A 22,773-nucleotide genomic window follows, 5' to 3' on the forward strand; every position below is an offset into this window, starting at 1 on the left:
TTCACCACCTACGTGACACATAGTAAGTGGCACAATACTCACTGGTGTTGATGTGGTGGAAAGGGCGGCGGCGCGTGGTAACCGCCCGCCTGTGCGGCGTAACTCTTGCCGCCCGTCGTTGGTCCCACCACGGCTGCAGGCTGAAAAAAAAAAACGATATCATTTCACGATATTTTAAAATGAAAATAAGTCTATTTATAAATATGGTAGCTTGCTTATATCCATACCTCGCAACCGAGCTAGCAAATCTGTAGCAGTTGTACGTCAGGGTTATCACTACTATGCATAAACTAAAGTACAAAAAATATTTTTTCTTTGTTTTCAAACACACCAATATTTTCAAGCAATGAAAATTCCATGTTAATATTTGAAAGAAATGCAAAAAACCGTAATTTTATAAATAACAGATACATTGAAGCGCATCTAATATTGACATTGACCTGTTAATTTATATTATTTGACAGTAAATTAAACCGGGTTATATCGGAACTATCGGAAGAGTGTCAACAAGGTTCTCGATCAATTTTATTAATCTTACATACAATAAAGTTAAAGCAAAATGGTTCATCATAATCGCCAACCCTGACACAAAACTGTCATATGCTACGGTTTTGCTAGCTCCGTTGCGGGGTATGCTTATATCTGTGGGCTCTTAGATTTGATGTTTACTGTTTAACACTGGACGCTGCCGCCGCGTGTCTTCACCGTCCCTCGCTATCGTAAGCAAATCGCTTCTGTACAGAACACCCTTCAGTTTACGCCCGGCCCCTAGCAAGGTTGTCATACTGATATGGACCATGCGGTGTACGAGGCCAAGATCATAGAAAAAAATAGTAAGAATAGAGTGCTCACTCCATACATCAGTTTTGGTACCAAAAACACCACTCTACCAATAGACCTAGAGTGAGCACTTTATGTATTTTATTTTCTATGTCGCGATATAGATCCCCGCTCACCACCACCACCAGTGTCTGGATCCGCAGCAACGTGAAGACCGACCAAAAAAGCAAGTTGTCGCAGTGTCGTTCCTCGTCCGTGAGTGCTGCGTGGTATTCGCTCCCGCTCGCCTTGTCCCTGGCTCTACCGTTGTAATCAGGTGTCTAGTGAGGTGAGGCGTGTGGATGCCGTATGTTATGTTACCGCACAGACAATCCAACCTCTAGACATAGCATAGTCGCGCTACCCCCTCTGCCACACATACGGTAGCGTTACTCCATCTTCGAGTCAATCCCGTGCCGTGATTGGTCCGTGTCTTTGAACGGACCAATCACGGCACGGAATTCGCTCACCTCGTCCCCCCGCACCCCCGTATTTTCGGCAGCATCGGTTTCATGAAAGAATTGGCCTAAGCTCAGTCTAGAGGTTGGATTGTCAGTGTGTTACCGGGTCGTCGCTGGGCCGCCGCTCCTCGGGCGTGAGGTGGTGGCGCGGCGGGCGCGCGGCCTCCTTGTCCTTGTGCGCGGGCGCCGCCGCCGCGTGGTACCCCCCGCCCCCGCCCCCGCCCCCGCCGGGCTTCACCGCCGCGCTTCCTCCGTTATTAGTCGCCGCTGACGGCTTGCCTGTGAGTTTACCCGCCTGGAAGATGATAACAAAAAGTATACATTCAGTCGACCCTTCATATGACTCTACAGTGGCGATGTGATACAAAAAAAAAACGATTTACCGTGCTCTTTTAACGCTGTTGACTATATGCCACATAACTGGTCGGCTCCCTTCCTCTTATGAGGTATGACGTATTTGCCGATAGTCGTACTACGGCGTACTACACTATGCCATATACTCCACCTCTGTCGACTATAGTGCCACATACCTGCTGAACCCACTTCCTCTTGTTAGGTATATCGTATTTACCGCCGTCCGCGGCCGCTGACCGTACTACGGCGTACTAGCGTACTACTACATACTACACTATGCCATATACTCCGCCTCTGTTGACTATAGTGCCACATACCTGCTGAACTCCCTTCCTCTTGTTAGGTATAACGTATTTCCCGCCGTCCGCGGCCGCTAGCCGTACTACAACGTACTACTACATACTACACTATGCGATATACTCCACCTCTGTTGACTATAATGCCACATAACTGGGCAACTCCCTTCCTCTTATTAGGTATGACGTATTTGCCGCCGTCTGCAGCCGTTGATCGTACTACGGCGTACTGCTACATACTACACTATGCCATATACTCCGCCTCTGTCAACTACAGTGCCACATACCTACTGAACTCCCTCTTGTTAGGTACAACGTGTCTCCCGCTGGACGTACTACAGCATACTACTACATACTACACTATGCCATATACTCCGCCTCTGTCAACTATAGTGCCACATACCTGCTGAACTCCCTTCCTCTTGTTTGGTACAACGTGTCTCCCGCTGGCCGTACTACAGCGTACTACTACATATTACACTATGCCATATACTCCGCCTCTGTCAACTACAGTGCCACATATCTACTGAACTCCCTCTTGTTAGGTACAACGTGTCTCCCGCTGGCCGTACTACAGCGTACTACTACGTACTACACTATGCCATATACTCCGCCTCTGTCAACCATAGTGCCACATACCTGCTGAACTCCCTTCCTCTTGTTAGGTATAACGTATTTCCCGCTGGCCGTACTACGGCGTACTACTACATACTACACTATGCCATATACTCCGCCTCTGTCGACTATAGTGCCACATACCTGCTGAACTCCCTTCCTCTTGTTAGGTATAACGTATTTCCCGCTGGCCGTACTACGGCGTACTACTACATACTACACTATGCCATATACTCCGCCTCTGTCGACTATAGTGCCACATACCTGCTGAACTCCCTTCCTCTTGTTAGGTATAACGTATTTCCCGCCGTCCGCGGCCGCTGGCCGTACAACGGCCGCGTATCTCTCCTCTTCGTCTCCGTTTTCTAATTCTATGCGAGCTTTGTATGTAGCTGCGCTTTCTATTTCAGCGGCTATCTCTTCCGCTTTGGCTTCTGCGTCTCTGTAAAATAAAATTAGTTAAGTTAATACTGATAAAATAACGACGAAGCTTCGAAAAGGCCTACTAATTGAAAAATTGTGATTTTTTTTTGCCTTAATTAATCAATTCGACTTGTTACCTTGTCACGGTGAGAATGATATAGAATTCCTAGCGGGTTTCGTATCGATTGCTACTGTGAGAAACTACAAAACGGCCCAGAAATTAAATTGGGTGATCGTCAATTGACGTCGCCAAACTTCTTGCTACTGAATCATGGGCCATGTCAAAAATACTTTTGACAAGAAATCATGAATGAAGAATTTTATATGTACTTACAGAAAAATGTACAAGTAATTTGCAACTTGAAATCTCTTTTAAATGATTATGAATTTCGGTTGGTGTTCAAAGTGAGAACAAATGTTCCCCATCCCAAGACCAGTGTGAATGTACAGACAGCACACGTGTGAGTCTCAGATTGGAGGTACTGTGATATAGCACACTTATGACTCAAGCGTCGCGCATCAAGGGCGGGACGGATCTAAGGAGCGTGCGTATTGTATACGATTCGACAGCGGCAAGAAAAAAAAGATTTTGATTTTTGCATTTGGGTAAGCGGATTTGTACCGTGAGTTCCGTCGTATAATCATAACTAATGAGTAAACTTTGCTGAATAAGGTGTCAATCGACTAGTTTTTGCTCGGACGAAAACTGCGATCGATTTTTTTTTTACTTCTTACATTACAAGATCAAAATTGATTTGATAACGGTAAGTGTAAGGCCTGGGTGGACGCTCGAGTTGGGCGTGCAGCGGGGCGGGGCGTGCGGCGTGCATGTTAAACAAATGCAAACGTATAGGAGCGGCCTTAGTGCACGCTGCTCAAATTACTTGTGAGGCCGACGCCACGCTGCACGCCCCGCCGAACGCTCCGCTCCGAGCGTCCACTCAGGCCTTACACTAAGGCGTAGTTGCATATGCATCGCATTTTGAAATAAACCTGTAATTCCTGATCAACGGGGCTTCACGGAGGCTTTAAAAGCTAATAGCGGGATTGCAAGTGGAGCCGAAAGCTTTATCAATATATACTTTTTTCTTTCACCTCCACATAAATTAATTACGTAATTAAACTAGTTAGAGTTAGGTTCAATTTAGTCTAGTAACGTGGTTTAAAAGATAACTTACCTGTAGTCTTGTGTGTCTTTTCTCTGTAGCGGCAGCGTGTAGCCGGCCAGCGAGTGGTCGTAGGTACTGTGCACCCCGTACACCTCCTCGTTTTTTCTGAACAGAAAAAGTATAAAATTAGTACCATTTAGTAGTAGCAAAGACATATGTAACTAACGTAGTAGTAGTAGTAGTAAAATACTTTATTGTACAAAAAGAAACATAAAACATGAAAGAACACACATCATTAGTACAAAGGCGAACTTATCCCTTTCAGGGATCTCTTCCAGTTAACCCTACGTATAAGATGAATACAGTCTAAGGAAAAAACGTGCCTCAGAAATCAAGAAAGTCATTCTCATATATGGCGCACACACCTTTGGCCTATGCTCGGCTAGATGGCGTTGACGACACTGTTTGATATTTAAAAATTTTAACACATGATTAACAACACATCAGTGAAAGAACATGGGTCAAAATGTCAAGTCAAAATTCATTTTGAGTTTTAGTTGTGTGTCGATAGATGGCAGTAAATTTACTGTGACTACAAAATTTACTATGATAGGACCCCTCTACAGGGTGTAATCTAAAACGTGATACAAGAGAATCAAACCTGAATCTTTTCATGATTTTGAACAACTTTTACTATGGGGTCAATTATGTAATATGTATTAAAAAAATATTGAGCTGTTCCATAGAAATGGTCAAGGAGAGGTAGACAAAAATGTATGGCAAAGATTTTTTTTATTGTTAATTTACAAAGTTGACCCCATAGTAAAAGTTGTTCAAAATCATGAAAAGATTCAGGTTTGATTATCTTGTATCACGTTTTAGATTACACCCTGTATACTATCTATTCTCTTTGGTATATCTATTCTATTTAGTATTTGTGGTATAAAAAGTCTTAGGTTTTTTGCGGCTTTCCTGTAGTTGGCACTGACCTAAACATGTCGTTGGCGTCCCAGCCGTTGGCCCGGTGGTCGAGCTCGAGCTCGCCCAGCCGCGCCGAGCCGTTGACGGAGGGCGCGTCCCCCGACTCGCCGTCGCAGTCCCAGGGCTCCAGCTGCCGCTCCTCGGAGCGCCCGTTGCCTGACAGAATTACTGAGTATCGGGTCAAAGCCGTCTGAGGGGATCGCTGTTAGGATTGAATTTGAAGGTTTTTTTTAAAACAACGATTAGTCATTTTTAGGGTTCCGTACCCATAGGGTAAAAACGGGACCCTATTACTAAGACTCCGCTGTCCGTCCGTCTGTCACCAGGCTCTCACGAACCGGTAAGCTAGACAGTTAAAATTTTCACAGATGATGTATTTCTGTTGCCGCTATAACAACAAATACTAAAAACAGAATAAAATAAAGATTTAAGTGGGGCTCCCATACAACAAACGTGATATTTGACCGAAGTTAAGCAACGTCGGGGGGGTCAGTACTTGGATGGGTGACCGTTTTTTTTGCTTGTTTTGCTCTATTTTTTGTTGATGGTGCGGAACCCTCCGTGCGCGAGTCCGACTCGCACTTGGCCGGTTTTAACTATAGTCATGACCTTAGAGAGAGAACATTAGATGTTTCCAGCAGGGATGTTGCGAACATCCGCATCCGCATCCGCAACCGCGGAACTTCCGCATTATTTTCAACATCCGCATCCGCATCCGCATCCGCAAAAAATCGATGCGGATTTAATGCGGATGCGGATGTGGAACAGTTCGGTACAGGAACGTCTTAGCATCGGTGGAAGTGCTAGACTGCTAGGTAATTTAGTAATTAGCCAAAAAAACCTATTAGAAATTAGCAGTCAAGCGTGAGTGGGACTTATTGTACGGAACCCTTGGAACGCGACTCCGACTCGCACTTGGCCGGTTTTTTGAAATAAAAATTACTAAAATGTAATATTTGACGTTTTTTATGTACCTATCTTGACATCCGCATCCGCATCCGCATCCGCATCCGCGGATGTGAGCCTTTAAAAATCCGCATCCGCATCCGCATCCGCGGATGTCAAAAAATCTGCATCCGCAACATCCCTGGTTTCCAGTCAATTTAAAATAAATAAGTACAGTCATCTGCAATAATTTATTACACAACGAAGGCCGCAAAAATATCAGACACGATCTTGTTGTAAAACCACTCAATTTGCCCTAGGGATGGCAGTAAGTATACACTCACCATTAACCTTTTCGGCACCGTGTCAAACACAAAAGCTGTCACTCGGACGCCACGTCACCGAGGTGTCAAAACTGAAGTTGACCTTTATGCATGTGCACATATAGGTCTATGTTGCTCTGTGGTATGTGGTATATTAATCCGTCTTTGGCGTTGGACCTGCGGTGCTGATATATGCGTCATTGGCGTCCAAAAGGTTAAACTTGCTATACTTTCGCAAACCAAACTGACGACCGGGATTCATTCACTCTCGTGTGGTCGTAGGTAGAGAGGAACAAAGATATGACCCCAGTCCTCAGTTTTCGGCTACTATTGATATGGCGCCATTAGTCTAAAACACTGTTGTCGCATACTCCTTGAGTCCTTGGCGCGAATGGACACCAAATCCTGAGATTTTATCAGCTCAAGACTCACCATTAAACTTGCTAGAGATGGCCCCATCAGTCTGGAACACGTCTGTGGTCGCGTACTCCAGGTCCGAGTCCTTGGCCCGGATGGACACCACATCTTGGGGCTTGAAGATCAGCTTCTCGACTACCGAGTCGACCGCTACCACGCCCTCTTGGTCGACGCGGTGAGCCACTTCTAATACAACCTGCAATACAATATATATAGGTTAGCCAAGACTGTTAAGAGTGTTTTTTTTTAATCTCGTGTTAATCACACAGCCAATATTGATGCGCGTGAGATAGATATGGTTGGTCGACCTGTACTCCGTTTCAAGGATTCCTGTAAACGCGACATGAATGGCTTCAACATTCCGGCTAACTGTTGGGAGGAACATTCACAGTTCATATGGCCGATGACCAAAGTGAGGGGGAGGGGCATACATTTAGTTAGAAATTTTGCTCTTTAGGGGTAGCTGCCCCCCCCCACCCCTCCCTTGGCGACACACATGCATACCGCCTTTGGTAATAAAAAGCGAACCTCCCTAACCACAAGTCTTTCAGATTCTTTTTTTAGAATTAGAAAAAAGGTAAACAATCTTGACGGGTCTTTTTATTGAAAAACACTTTTGAAAAATAAGTCACGGCAAATATGTAACAATTATGAATCATATATGATTATTTACATTCTTTTGCTTTCGTAGGATGATTTTTAAAAGGCGTTTTTCAATTAAAAGACACGTCAAGACCGAGTAGTCTGTACTAACACTAAAAAAAGCGGCCAAGTGCGAGTCGGACTCGCCCATGAAGGGTTCCGTATTTAGGCGATTTATGACGTATTAAAAAGAAACTACTTACTAGATCTCGTTCAAACCAATTTTCGGTGGAAGTTTACATGGTAATGTACATCATATATTTTTTTTAGTTTTATCATTCTCTTATTTTAGAAGTTACAGGGGGGGGGGGGGGACACACATTTTACCACTTTGGAAGTGTCTCTCGCGCAAACTATTCAGTTTAGAAAAAAATGATATTAGAAACCTCAATATCATTTTTGAAGACCTATCCATAGATACCCCACACGTATGGGTTTGATGAAAAAAAAAATTTGAGTTTCAGTTCAAAGTATGGGGAACCCCAAAAATTTATTGTTTTTTTTTTCTATTTTTGTGTGAAAATCTTAATGCGGTTCACAGAATACATCTACTTACCAAGTTTCAACAGTATAGTTCTTATAGTTTCGGAGAAAAGTGGCTGTGACATACGGACGGACAGACAGACGGACAGACAGACAGACAGACATGACGAATCTATAAGGGTTCCGTTTTTTGCCATTTGGCTACGGAACCCTAAAAAAAAGACGAAATATAGTGTTGCTTTATTTACGAGGGGCGTTCAAAATATTCTCGGTATTGATATCTTACAACCTCTTCTAAAATTTCTTTCGTTACTGGCCGCTAAGGTTTATTCATTGAAAAGTATAATTCGAACCGAGATGTTCTTTTGTTTTTCTGCAATTGCTGAACAAACATGAACATCATGTGGGAATTGACAATGTTAACTAAATTAGAACATCGATGCGTGATAAAATTCTTGACAAAACAGGGTAAAAATCAAAAAACCATAAAAGAGGAAATGGATTGTGTTTACCGTGAGTCTGCTCCTTCTTTATCTACCATTCAAAAGTGGTCAAGCGAGTTTAAACGTGGAAGGGAGAGTGTTGAAGACGACCCTAGACCTGGCCGGCCTGTAGTAGCTACTTCACAAGAAAATATTGATAAAGTGGAAAAACTTATATTGGAAGATGGTCGAGTGAAGGTAAAATCTATAGCACAAGTAACCAATCTCTCTATTGGTACCGTACATGATATTATCCATGACCATCTTAATATGTCAAAAGTAAGTGCAAGATGGGTTCCGCGAATGCTGACTCGGCTTCAAAAAGACATGCGTGTAGCTTGTTGTTCCGATTTTATTGACCTGTGCGGTGAAAATCCTGATGAGGTGCTGCAAAGAATAGTTACTGGAGATGAAACCTGGGTTCATCATTATGACCCAGAGAGTAAACTAGAGTCCATGCAGTGGCACATTAAGGGTTCAGCTCATCCCAAGAAGTTCAAGGTCATCCCTTCAGCTGGCAAGGTCATGGCCACGATATTTTGGGATTGTGAAGGAGTATTACTGATCGATTATAAAGAAAAAGGTGTAAATATCACAGGACAGTACTACGCTAACATTCTACGTCAATTAAAGGATGTAATCAAAGAAAAGAGGCGAGGAAAGTTAACCAAAGGTGTTATGCTTCTGCATGACAACGCCTCCGTCCATACTGCTCATATTGCCAAGGCAGCTATTGTTGAATGTGGGTTTGAAACTGTTACTCACCCACCGTATAGTCCGGACTTAGCCCCCAGCGACTTCTTTTTGTTCCCCAATCTTAAAAAGGATCTGCGTGGAAATAAATTTTCCGATGATAAAGCATTGAAGGCGGCAGTGGAGGAGCATTTTTACACCAAAGATAAAAAATATTTTTATGCAGGATTAAAAAAAATAATTGATCGATCTTTTAAGTGTATGAACATAGGGGGGGAGTATATTGAAAAATAAAAATATCAAACTTTTCGTACTTGTTTGTTTTCATTCTCATACCGAGAATATTTTGAATACCCCTCGTAATACATAGTGTTACTTTGAACGAGTGTAGAGCAATCTTTGATTGATCGCGCCCATGATTTGTTATTAGCGCGCAAAGTAAACAAGCGCGGTGAGGCGGCGCGCGCGCATTGTTTTACGTCTGCTATTGTATCCGTCATTATTGTGGGACGCCCAAATGTTTACAGCCGCTATGGGACTAAAGGGGCCCACTAATTAACAGTCCGCCGGACGGTATCGGCCTGTCAGTTGTTCGGAGCTGTCAACTTTTTGTTCTAACTGACATGAAATGCATTATGATTTATGATGTAGAATTGTAGATCTACATCGTATATTTGGATGGCCCGTGGCTCAATATGCATGTATTATTTTTTAATTACTACGATTTTTTTCTTTATTTTTCCCACAATCTTTACAACATTACCCATCTATTTCAATTTATTAGGTAATATACCAAAGAAATCATGCATTTAAGGGTTAATACTGTTCGCAGTCTAGAGGCTAATCTTTGTTTTTATACAGGACTAGCGACCCGCCCCGGAGCAGTGTGCATGCTATTGAAGCGAATTCATTGAATAGAATATCACTTATTTCAGTATAAGTACAGTTATACAATACATACACAGTAAGAAAGAAAAGACTTATAACTAACTTGTACGCTGTTAACTACACTGAAAAAGGTGAACACTCAGCATGATGCCGGGTCCTACTGGAGTAGTACCTGACGCCGGTCTTCCGTGAACACCTGTAGGGAGCGTAGTTGCGCGCAGCTACCAGCTAAATACAGTAGAGTTACTAAACAACGAAGCGGCAATGAAGCAGTTGACATCAACGATATTTGATGAAACGCATATCTAAATTGAAATTCCCTAGAGAGTAAAGTCTAGTGTGTCAAGTTACTGACACCACGCTGTATCAGTATCAGCGTGACCTCCGACCTTTCAACGAGATATTCGACTGAACACTTTCAGTAAAGGTCACATAACTGGTTACACTATTAGGTAACATTCGTAGGTATTTTAGACGGAAATTAATTGACAAGAAATGACAGTCTTTCTGTTACCCCTACATTCTGCTTGTTTCTTGGCTAAAAAACTATACTTATCCTTTTCTTTTGTGTACTAGTACTAGTGTAAGACAAAGATAGTATGATTATCTCTCTGTTTGAAATGTGACACTTCTTTGACAAACTATACATTCGCATTTATAATATTAGTAGGTATAATAAGATATCGTTTTTACCTGATTTACAGAGCCTGTCAATTGTTCCGAACTGTCACCTTTTGCGTTCAACACATTCATTACCACCCAGCCAAACAAGACATCAGCGCCAGGACACAAACATTTCTTCATATAAAGCTGTAGTACCACGATCCCGACTATCGGGTCGTCCGGCCTGGGAACGAAATCATAAAATACCCGATAGTCGGGGTTTCGGCACTGAATGTGTTACCTGACAGGCTGATATCGTCCGGCAACTGGTAATCTGTGGGCCGCTTTATTTCTAGTAGGTATTAACAGCAACATTCTTAGCTGACGCTGTGATTCTTATATCATTGCAATAATTAATCGAAATTGAGAAATTAATTATTTGAGTAGTTGAAAACAGTATTCATACAAAAATGTAATAACAAGACGGTTCTTCTGAAGTTTTTTTTTATTATAAATGGGCTTACTCTTGGCCACAGACTAGCCGAGGCGAAGACGTGGCCTACGATGGAGCGAGCCTGCCCAGAAGGTGCCTGTTCACCATTGATTTGAAGGTTGCCGGGTTATATGAGCTCGGAAATATAGTTTATGCAACTCTCGAGTCCGTTGCACTGTATGGAATGCAGTAGAAGTGCATCCGCGGGGAACACCAGTTATATAATACGTCCTTGCCCAGCAAATACAGGAATGTGGCACTTTCACTGCCACAGCGTATCGCACAGGCCGGCCACTGCACATTTCCTGCTGTCACAGAATAGTACAGCCGAGCGACTTTATACGGGCATAAATTATATATCATAGGTTCATGGAATTGGATAGAATCCGCGGGAAACACCAGTGTTATATTACTAGCGTCCTTGTACAACTATGTGGCACTTTCACTATAGTTTGTAGCTTTCTAATAGAGCCCGAAGGCTAATCCTATTGTCTATTGTTAAGTAAAACCGCTCGTGCCACGTGCCACAACCACCTGCATAAAAAATCGGTACTTCGGTTACCGAGTGCCGGCGAGTCGAACGCTACAGAACCAGTCTAAAATGTGTCATCGAGATGCGTAACAAAGGCGCGTTATCGGAGAGCGCACCTATACTGGTTTTTTGAGCGTTAGACTAGCCCGCGCTCAGATGCCAAATAGAATAATTAGGACCCTTTTTTGCAGGTAAGTAGCACGTGCGGTTTTACTGAACGATAGACAATAGGATAAGCCTTCGGGCTCTACTAGAAAGCTACAAACTATACCACAGCGTATCGCACAGACCGCCCACTGCAGCAGATTTCCTGTTACCACAGAATAATACAGCCGTGTCACTCGGTAAATGTATGTATGTGTAGGTATTGTAGGTATATGAAAGTATTTTAATACCAGGAGGCTTAGTCAAGATGACAATCATAGATAGAAAACGCTTATCGAAACTTAAATAATATATGGACATAGTCACGTGATTTTTCGTAGCATCTCAGTTATGTAATAAAATAAATCAAGAACTAGTAGAAAAACCGGCCAAGTGCGAGTCGGACTCGCGCACGGAGGGTTCCGCACCATCAACAAAAAATAGAGCAAAACAAGTAAAAAACGGTCACCCATCCAAGTACTGACCCCGCCCGACGTTGCTTAACTTCGGTCAAAAATCACGTTTGTTGTATGGGAGCCTCACTTAAATCTTTATTTTATTCTGTTTTTAGTATTTGTTGTTATAGCGGCAACAGAAATACATCATCTGTGAAAATTTCTACTGTCTAGCTATCACGGTTCGTGAGATACAGCCTGGTGACAGACGGACGGACGGACGGACGGACAGCGGAGTCTTAGTAATAGGGTCCCGTTTTTACCCTTTGGGTACGGAACCCTAAAAAGCAGCGAAAACTATTAAAAAATGACGTTGAAAAATACACCGTGTTCAAGTAATCACCGTTTTCTCGCCGCGAAATCATGGCGAAAGCACTCTAGGGTCATTGTTATTAATAACTAATAAAAGTAATAAAGTTAAAATTAGTAACGGTTAGCTAACACATTCACAGACGCTAACTTTGCTATCGCAGAGTATAGATATGAAGAAATTATCTAAGTTATTTATGTATATTCTCTGCGCCAACGACCTTGCTCCATAAGTCCATATGGCACTTTCACTAGCAGCTATCGTTGCGTACACTACACACTATACATGTAAAATTTCCTGTTGTCGCAGATTTACACAGGCGGGCCATTTAATGTACAAATTAATTCTCTTTTTGTAGTTGTTAGTACAAAATATTGATCGAGATTAGTTAATTAATGACATGTCTAATAAGTACATATTACTTTTTAGGCAATGACGCTGAACTAAACGCAGCAAGCAAGCAGGCAACATTAACATACATAATTAAACAGATTCAGCATTTTTATTTTTTCTTATTAAAAGGTTAGCTGTTGAATCGATAATTTAGATTAGTTTTTTTATATAATAAAAGTAGTTCTACTAACACATTACTTACAGGAAACTATATTTCAGCCTTTGTCTAGACTAGAGGCAAACGTCACAATAGTGTTTTCAACATTTGTAAGCGCCCTAGCTTAAAATATTTAAGCTATGCACTATCTGTCGATAGTTAACTCGCTTCCCGTTACATTTCATCTAAATATGTACACTATTTCATTGTTATTAAGGTTAATTTTATGTAAAAGTATGGATGTAATGTATATAATATTTCACATTTAAAATGATATAAAGAGGTACGCTGGCGGAAGTGGTATTATTTTTAATGGTATCATTTTAGCTAGTACTTAGTAGTTGTTTCCACTTTTGTATGTTTGGTTTGAAACTATGTACAGTCACCTGCAATAATATGTTACATAACGAAGGCCGCAAAAATATCTGACACGATTTTCACGATTTTGTAGAGCCATAAAAGCGTGTCACATATTTTTGCGACCTTCGAAGAGTAACATATTATTGCAGGTGACTGTACATACTACATAGGTATCTATTTGGTTTGGACTATAGACTATAGAGTCACCACACGGGATTGTTATGCCATATTTAGGATTCTTGCTAAATTGGAAATTGTAATAGCGTAAGTATTGAACAACCAATTTAGCCTAGGACTCAGTGGCGCAACAATCGCGGAGTGTGTGGGATGTCTTAAAACAAAAGTCCTAATATCATCATAGACTACTTAATTTTTACAGTTTTCCCGTTGAGGATAAATCCAAAAATCCCTTTCAATAAGGCATAGGGCATAGATGTACTGTGTGTAGTACTAATGTACCACCAGTGTTGTGAATATCGCTTATTTTTAGGCTTAAAGACTCGAGCCCTCAAGACTCGTAAGTCTTGAAGACTCGACTACATTTGAGAATTGTATTTATTTATTTTACGCGTATGGATGTAAGAAATCGTCTTTGCCGCCTTTGAGGCGTTATGCCTTGAGAGTCTTAAGGGTTCAAGTCTTTAAGACTCGTAATGAGCGTTATACACAACACTATGTACCACCCATGGGACAGATACACAGTGAATATAGCTGCAAGTATCGTCCCAAACATAAACAATTCTTACAATGTTACACGAAATCGGAAACATCCGGATTCTCCATCAAGTACAATGGAGCGCGGAAGACGCCACGCCGTGCGATCATTGATTCGACCTACATTTGCGGCGCGACACACACATCTGCCAATTTTTGTAGCCCTTTAGCACCAAAACTTGCCACTTACAAACATAATTATTAATATAACACTTTAAACTCTCGCGTTTTGTACACATTACGGCTAGAGAATGGAATGCGCTCCCGTCATCTGTATTCCCTGAGAAATATGACCTCGGTCTCTTTAAAGCAAGAGTGAATAGGATATTACTGAACCGGTGAACTCCATCTTAGGCTCTGTCTTCACTTTCCATCAGGTGTGACTAGAGCTAATCGCCGATCAGTTTATTATAAAATATATATATATATATTTAATTTCACAAACGGGTATACCGCGTATAATTATTAATACTTTTCACTTGGCAACTTTTTTGCTTAGAAAATTTAGCAATGTTGCAGCCCTTTAGCACCATTTAGCAACTATTCCTCCATACATAGAGCGCCATTAGCATACATATTAGCATGGAAGAAGAAAGACGTTACGCTGTGTACGATCATTGATTCGACCTAAATTCGCGGCCCGACAGATAACCCGAAACGCACGTTTCAGCAGCCAAGTGCACCAACACTACACCAATAGTGTAGCCACTAGCCAACACCGTAACTGGGGGTGCTAAATTTGGCAACTTTTGTAGATTTACTACGTACTTAAACATTTATCCCCTTATTCATAAAACTAGCAACAACTTACAATTCTTTGTTAAATTTTGTCTCTTTCGAACAAACATATGTCAAAATGACGGATAGAGGCATACTATTATCAACGGTAACCATGGTTTGTTACATTAGTTGAACCTAACTAATTCTGCATGGCATTTGCAATGACAGTGTGGCATCATTAATGTCAAATTTCTATGAAAATATGACGTTAATAATGACGCTCACACTTTTTGAAGTGAAAACTTCTTTAGCGGCGCTGTGCACTTTTTGTGATGGGGAAAAAATGTTTAAACTCGCGACAGGTCACGTGACCGACAGATTCGACAGATTGAAAATTCGTAAGGCGGACACGTGACCTGATCGAAAAACTGTTACAATGTCATTGAGTTTTCACTTCTGCCGGCACTCCCGGAGTGCAACCCGTTGTTTTTTTTATTCGAGTCAGTGCAGAGAGTTACATGGACTCGAGCACCAAACTTGCCACTTGGCAACCTTTTTCATAGGGACATTGTAGCATTTGTAGCGTCATTCATTACTTTAGTAGAATGAATGTATCTTCAATCTCGATCATTGACTCCCGACGGACAATCCGAAACGCGTGGTTTAAAATACTACAGCAAAAAGACAATACTAAGTAGCTAAATACTCGCAGACGTCGATTTGGCACGCACCAAAATAGTGTGTATTTTTACATTCCCGTATTCTTCGCGGTATGATCGATAGAACCGGAAGAAACCTACGTCCATTGCTACCCGCTCTACCCTAATTGTCATCTCGTTCATCGACTGCTTTAAAAATAACCCGGACCCTCCAATGACTTTTTTTTAGGGTTCCGTACCCAAAGGGTAAAAACGGGACCCTATTACTAAGACTCCGCTGTCCGTCCGTCTGTCACCAGGCTGTATCTCACGAACCGTGATAGCTAGACAGTTGAAATTTTCACAGATGATGTATTTCTGTTGCCGCTATAACAACAAATACTAAAAACAGAATAAAATAAAGATTTAAGTGGGGCTCCCATACAACAAACGTGATTTTTGACCGAAGTTAAGCAACGTCGGGCGGGGTCAGTACTTGGATGGGTGACCGTTTTTTTGCTTGTTTTGCTCTATTTTTTGTTCATGGTGCGGAACCCTCCGTGCGCGAGTCCGACTCGCACTTGGCCGGTTTTTTATTAGAAATTTGAACAAAAATAAATTTACTTCCTCTATATGTCTATACCTAATTCCCCTTACCCTACAATATCTTATATGTACCTTTAAACGAGCAATTCTTTTATAATTTGTTAAACCGTGCGAAGCCGGGGCGGGTCGCTAGTTGGACATCAACTAAACATCCCACAACTCACATCTTGCGTTTTTCACCCACGATCATTTTAAGTTCGTACACGTGTAAATACTAAATAACAAACAAAAGCAGTTGCAACAGAAGTCATTAAGATCTAGGATATACAGTCACCTGCAATAATAAGTTACACAACGAAAGCTGCAAAAATATCTGACAAAATCTTATTTGTAGAGCCATATCAGCGTGTCACATATTTTTGCGGCCTTCGAAGAGTAACATATTAAGGTCAACCGAGGTAAATGCCTCACTTGAGGTAAATGCGTCTTTTAAAGATTTCTTCCGGAACATTTCAGAAATATTGCAACCCTCTCTGTTTGAAGTGTGGTCACTGAACTTTTAATGCAGACGGCTATAATAGTTATAATATGTTGCGTTTCGAAGATATCTTCAAATAACGCATTTATCACAAGAGACGCATTTACCTCAGTTGACCTTAACACATTCATTGCCACCCAGCCAAACAAGACATACGCGCCAGGCCACAAAAATTTCGTCATATAAAGCTGTAGTACCACGATCCCGACTATCGGGTCGTCCGGCCTGGGAACGAAATCATAAAATACCCGATAGTCGGGTTGTCGACACTGAATGTGTTAATGCAGGTGACTGTACGCCATTTGTTTACAAACTGCGCCGCGATCGATGTCTAGGCTAGGTCGTCCAGGCCATTCGCAACGTCCTGCATTTGCCATGCGCCATAGTATCCGTGCATTTCTATATTTAGCGCGCGTAAGCTGCAGCAGGGTGTTTGTGACCTTTGGTTTTGACCCTGAGGCCCTACCGGGAAAACCGAAATTCGCATATTGCGGGGATATTTCTCTTTTACTCCAATGAAGGCGTAATTAGAGCTAGTGACAGAGAAAGATGCCCGCAATTTGCGAAGTTCGATTTTCGCGGTTATATGGTCTTATCTGTTTTATGCGCCCGTCCGTGATCTTTTTGACCAGAAAAAATGAAATGCAATTATTACTCTTCAGTCGCAAACGACTGTTTATGTTAAAATCAAAATTTTAACATTATAATCGTCTGCTCTGCCTTTGAGGTGAAAGAACCTCTTTAAATTTATTTCCATATGGAAAGCCACAAAAATGTGAATACGTAATAAAATCGTGCCACACTGTTTAGTGTTTTGATATCTATTATCTTTCAGTTGCATCCAATTCATAATTAGACCACGTATAAGAAAGGCAGTAGTTGATGCATAAAATGTTACTTCACGATTGGACCCGGTAGTTTGAGCCGTAGGTAAAATCAGGTTTTGTCTCTATGAACTCTTCGTTATATTATACCCTCCCACGCTAGTGTCGCATTATATGTTGAACCTATATGAATATGGTCATCAGCTTATTGTCATATGAAAAAGGTCTAGTATCTGGTGCTGAAGGTTTTGAATATGCTTCCCTATTGGCAGCTGCTCTTTGTGAGGACCTGTACTGTCACGTCAAACTGCGGCTGAAAGTCTTAAACACGCCCTCCCATAGGCAACCCAGATATAGGCTTAAACGGGTGATTGAAAGTGGTTCATCGACAAGAGCTGGGTCTTATCTCAAACTGCGCGCTGAATGTCTTGAACACACGTTGCCAGAGGCTGCCCGTCTGTGTGAGGACCTGTATTATGATGCGAGGGGTGATTGAAAGTGTTTCATCTGAAATAGCTGGGTCTTACCTCAAATTGCGCGCTGAATGTCTTGAACACACCCTCCCAGAGGCTGCCCGTCTGTGTGAGGACCTGTATTATGATGCGAGGGGTGATTGACAGTGTTTCATCGACAAGAGCTGGGTCTTACCTCAAACTGCGCGCTGAATGTCTTGAACACACCCTCCCAGAGGCTGCCCGTCTGTGTGAGGACCTGTATTATGATGCGAGGGGTGATTGACAGTGTTTCATCGACAAGAGCTGGGTCTTACCTCAAACTGCGCGCTGAATACCTTGAACACACGCTGCCAGAGGTTGCCCGACTGTGTGAGGACCTGTATTATGATGCGAGGGGTGATTGAAAGTGTTTCATCTGAAATAGCTGGGTCTTACCTCAAATTGCGCGCTGAATGTCTTGAACACACCCTCCCAGAGGCTGCCCGACTGTGTGAGGACCTGTACGATGTCTCCGACGTGGGAGGTGGCTGCGTGCATGAAGTGGGCGTTGTTGTACACGCCCTCGGCCACCACGCGACCTCGCGGCGACCTGCGACAACAATTCTATCATCAGGAACAGGATAGTGAGATTGGCAGGTAACACAAGAAGTACAAAAAGTTTGAAGTAGAGAGCTGGACGTAACTGGTCACTTTTACATCTCCCGTCCCTTAACCTTTTGAACGCCAAGAACACCTAAAGGTGTCGTTACTAGATGTGCCCATCGCGCCAAGGACCACTATAGGTGTTATGGCGGACGCTGTCAAAGTAACCTTCACACTTACGAGTAGGGTATACATTAGCTCGCTTGCGCCCGGGATCTTGGCTTTTGAGTGATGTTTGTGTTTATGACATAAAGCGTTCAAAGGGTTTTAACCCTAAACCCTAAAAGGCAAACTTAAAGGCATAGGCTTAAAGGGTTTATACCTTGTACCGATACTGTTTGGCAATGGCATTATGGCATATACTTATTACGGGCGGTCGGCGATCAGCGGATGGTAGGTAAAAATTTGCTCACGTTAGTATGGGTATGTTCTCTAAACGCCCCGCATTGACGAATTTAACTACTATATGCACAACAGATGATATTCAAGTTCTTCAAGACACTGTTCTACTGTAATAAATAGAGACAACAATATTTATCGAGCTCTTAAATTACACAGGTTGTCTAATTGTTCATATAAATAAATATGATCGCGGAAATCACGTCAAGGTTTTTGGCGCGTGTAGTTAAACATATTGCACAGGCATTTACTAACACAATGCTAAATACCACAAAACAGAAAAAATGTATCTAAGGTCAATGTGGCTAATTCCGTCATAGTCCCGTCCACGAGCGTATATTTCTTTGATTTTCAATCGCAGGAAACTAAAAGCAATCAATCAATCAATCAGTTTATTTGCAATAAAACATACTTAAATGCATCGCTGATTTGTCAATGAAATTATCAATTTTGTTCGTGTATCAAGAAAACCGCTAGTAGACGGAATAGTCCCTATGACGGAATTAACCACATTGACCTTACTAGCAAAAAAAAGACAATAGATCCACCCTGCTTAGGTATGTCTTCCAGATGTCTGAGAAGATGTAGCAAAAACTCTAAAACTGCCTAAGCACATAGTATAAAATATATTGTAAACCTAATCCATTTAATATTATAACTAGCGACCCGCCCTGGCTTCCCACGGGTTAACAAATTATACATATTGAATCACTCAATCTATTAAAAAAAAACCGCATCAAAATCCGTTGCGTAGTTTTAAAGATCTAAGCATACATAGGGACAGACAGACAACGGGAAGCGACTTTGTTTTATACTATGTAGTGATAAGTACCTATACCGCTGGGATAAGATTTATATAAATGTCATCTTACTGTGAGACGGACATGGTGCAGGAACTAAACGCGATGATGACAAAATGTCAACAGGCTTAAATTAATATGTCCCATAATCCCCAGTGTGCGCGCACTGTCGTGCACATAGCCAACAATCTAGCTGTAACTAGAATTCATTTACAATTATTTACCCACAAATGGGGTCCCATATACGCCTCGCTGTGCTTATACCTTGACCTAATACGCTCAAAACGTATACATATTCATATAAAATCCAAACAATGGTTTTCAGCGAGTTGACATAATAGACTTTAGACCCTATTCTTTAGTGTTTAAGGTGCTAATTTAAGCGTTATGGTTAAGGGCCAATGTTAAAGTGGAAATACTTGAGACTAAACAAGAAACTTTCTTGTGTGAAGGCAATAACTTATTTTTATCGCCACTTGAAGTGTCGAACTATTTAGTAAACTCGACTTTTTTCTTTGGATACTGATGTATTCAAGTATTCTTATGCTCACAAACTAGCACTCATAAATAACAATATTAGTGGGAACTAGAATTCCCCAAGGTAGACCAAAAAAGCGATCGCTCGATGTCGTGAAAGCATATATGACTTAGAGAGCGGATTTGAAGTAGCGATCTCAATATTAATATGGATACGACTGGTATAATTTATTATTTTTTCTACACACAAAAATAATGTAACTTCATCATCATCCTCGCGTTTGTCCCGGCATTTTGCCACGGCTCATGGGAGCCTGGGGTCCGCTTGGCAACTAATCCCAGTAATTGGCGTGGGCACTAGTTTTTACGAAAGCGACTGCCATCTGACCTTCCAACCCAGAGGGTAAACTAGGCCTTATTGGGATTAGTCCGGTTTCCTCACGATGTTTTCCTTCACCGAAAAGCGACTGGTAAATATCAAATGATATTTCGTACATAAGTTCCGAAAAACTCATTGGTACGAGCCGGGGTATGAAACCGCGACCTCCGAATTGCAAGTCACACGCTCTTACCGCTAGGCCATCAGCGCTTTTTTTTACATAAAAATATACTTATCGGAACAAAAAGTAAAAACCTTTTTGGAAGCTTTTGTAAATATTGGGCAAAAAATATGATGATAATAAATAAATGTGTGTAGAAAAAATAATAAAGGTTGACTGGTAGAGAATGCATTTTAGCATTAAGTCCGCCTTTTGTACGTTTGCATTTTCATTTGTGCAATATATATTAAATAAATAAAGATCGCTACTTCAAATCCGCTCTATAATCATATGAGCGTAAATGGGCACACACGAGACGACGCTCAGGATCGCGCAAAGCGGAGGAAAGCAAGTCGGAAAGCGGACCCTGGTAAGGCCGGGATAGCGCTAGGTAGAAGAAGAAAAGTAGGAACTCGAATTACTAGAATAAGTTTTCAAAACGTAAGTAAAACTAGCCGACGTAGCCCTGACAGCCGCTAAGCTTAGATGGGACTGGGCCGAACACATCTGCCGTATGCCAAACGACTTGTGGGCCAAGGAAACTACTGAGTGGACACCGAACATAGTGCGGCGTAACGGCAGACCTCGAAGGAGATGGCGGCACGATCTTGACGTCTTTCGGGAAGATTGGCCTAATATTGCCCTAGAACGAGACGCGTGGAAGAAAGAGAGGGAGGCCTTTGCCCAGCAGTGGGACACAACAGGCTAACAAATAAATAAATAAGTAAAACTGTAAAATGTATCAGATCCTTGATATTGGCATTATTTGCCGTAACACTTAGTCGAATATGAAGATAGCAGCTGTATAATTATAGCACTTGCACACTTCGTAGAAATAGAAAGTGCCGACGGCGATGACGGACGAAAAAATCGCGACCATGTTATTATTTATCATAGACTAGCGACCCGCCCCGGCTTCGCACGGGTTAACAAATTATACATAAACCTTCCTCTTGAATCACTCTATCTATTAAACCTCATCAAAATCCGTTGCGTAGTTTTAAAGATCTAAGCATACATAAGGACAGACAGACAGCGGGAAGCGGCTTTGTTTTATACTATGTAGTGATTTTGAGGAAAATGGGGACTACGTTTGTAACGGAGAAGCGGTTGTCCACTTTCCCCCTAAACCCGTTGTAACAGTAATTATGACCTGGTACTCGAACAGAAACGTCAGAAACATACAAAGATACCATTAGCCTACATGGGCATCGCGGTTTGAAATGAATTAATTTCCATTCAGCAAGAAACATAATGAAGCGATTGCAGAAGTAATAGATGCACATGCACCCCGTGTGATTACATCCTGTTGTATCCAATGCTACAACAATGTAATATTGGGCATCTTAAGTTATCGGCAAGTACCCAAAATCACTACACCTTATAAAACAAAGTTCCCCGACGCGTCTGTCTGTATGTGTGTTCGCGATAAACTCAAAAGCGGCTGAACGGATTGTCACGTATCAATAGAGTGATTCTTGAAGAAGGTTTGTGTATAATTATTAATTTGTTAACCCGTGCGAGGCCGGGGCGGGTCGCTACTGTCGCTAGTACCTTATAAAACAAAGTCCCCCGCCGCGTTTGTCTGTATGTATGTTCGCGGTAAACTCAAAAACTACTGAACAGATCTTCACGCGGTTTTCACCTATCAATATAGTGATTCTTGACGAAGGTTTACGTCTATACTTTAATAAGGTTTTGTGTAACCCGTGCGAAGCCGGGGCAGTTTGCTAGTGGACTGTATAAGGCAGCTCGCGGACAACACATTTAGGGTCTTCCACACATAGTGTTTACATATAAAACAATGGACTATCCTGAGAATTCTTACGGACTCGTATCCCAAAAGCTTGCTTGTTAAAAGTGTTAAAACAAGCGGAAACCCTTCCTAAGGGCTCACATAGACGATGCGAGAACTCGCATGCGAGTTTCATTACATTGCGGGTTTTGATCGGTCGGTTGAATTGGACGTAACCAACAGTCCGCAATGTAACTAAAATCGCATGCGAGTTCGCGCGCCGTCTAAATCAGCCTTAATATATGCTTTTTAGCCCCATAAAAAGTATCTAGTAATATTATAAATGGGAAAGTAGCTCTGCCTGCCTGTCTGTTACCTCTTCACACTTATACTGCTAAACAGATTTAGATAAAGTTCAGTGTAGAGAT

At 41.8% G+C, this 22,773-nt stretch overlaps 1 protein-coding gene across 1 annotated transcript in view; it reads right to left on the bottom strand.

The window, feature by feature from the left end:
• The window catches only part of LOC134657101 (ataxin-2-like protein), a 67,862-nt gene that overhangs the window by 27,789 nt on the left and 17,300 nt on the right, over nucleotides 1-22,773 (bottom strand). Inside the window, exons 2-8 of the mRNA XM_063512654.1 lie at nucleotides 18,189-18,342; nucleotides 6,699-6,879; nucleotides 5,067-5,214; nucleotides 4,147-4,242; nucleotides 2,766-2,987; nucleotides 1,384-1,483; nucleotides 43-140 (exon numbers count right to left, since the gene is read on the bottom strand). Coding sequence (XP_063368724.1) covers nucleotides 43-140; nucleotides 1,384-1,483; nucleotides 2,766-2,987; nucleotides 4,147-4,242; nucleotides 5,067-5,214; nucleotides 6,699-6,879; nucleotides 18,189-18,342 — 999 coding nt within the window. The remainder of the gene's footprint in view (nucleotides 1-42; nucleotides 141-1,383; nucleotides 1,484-2,765; nucleotides 2,988-4,146; nucleotides 4,243-5,066; nucleotides 5,215-6,698; nucleotides 6,880-18,188; nucleotides 18,343-22,773) is intronic.

This window comes from Cydia amplana, chromosome 19, assembly GCF_948474715.1.
Source record: "Cydia amplana chromosome 19, ilCydAmpl1.1, whole genome shotgun sequence".
In the NCBI taxonomy this organism is placed as follows: Eukaryota; Metazoa; Arthropoda; class Insecta; order Lepidoptera; family Tortricidae; genus Cydia; species Cydia amplana.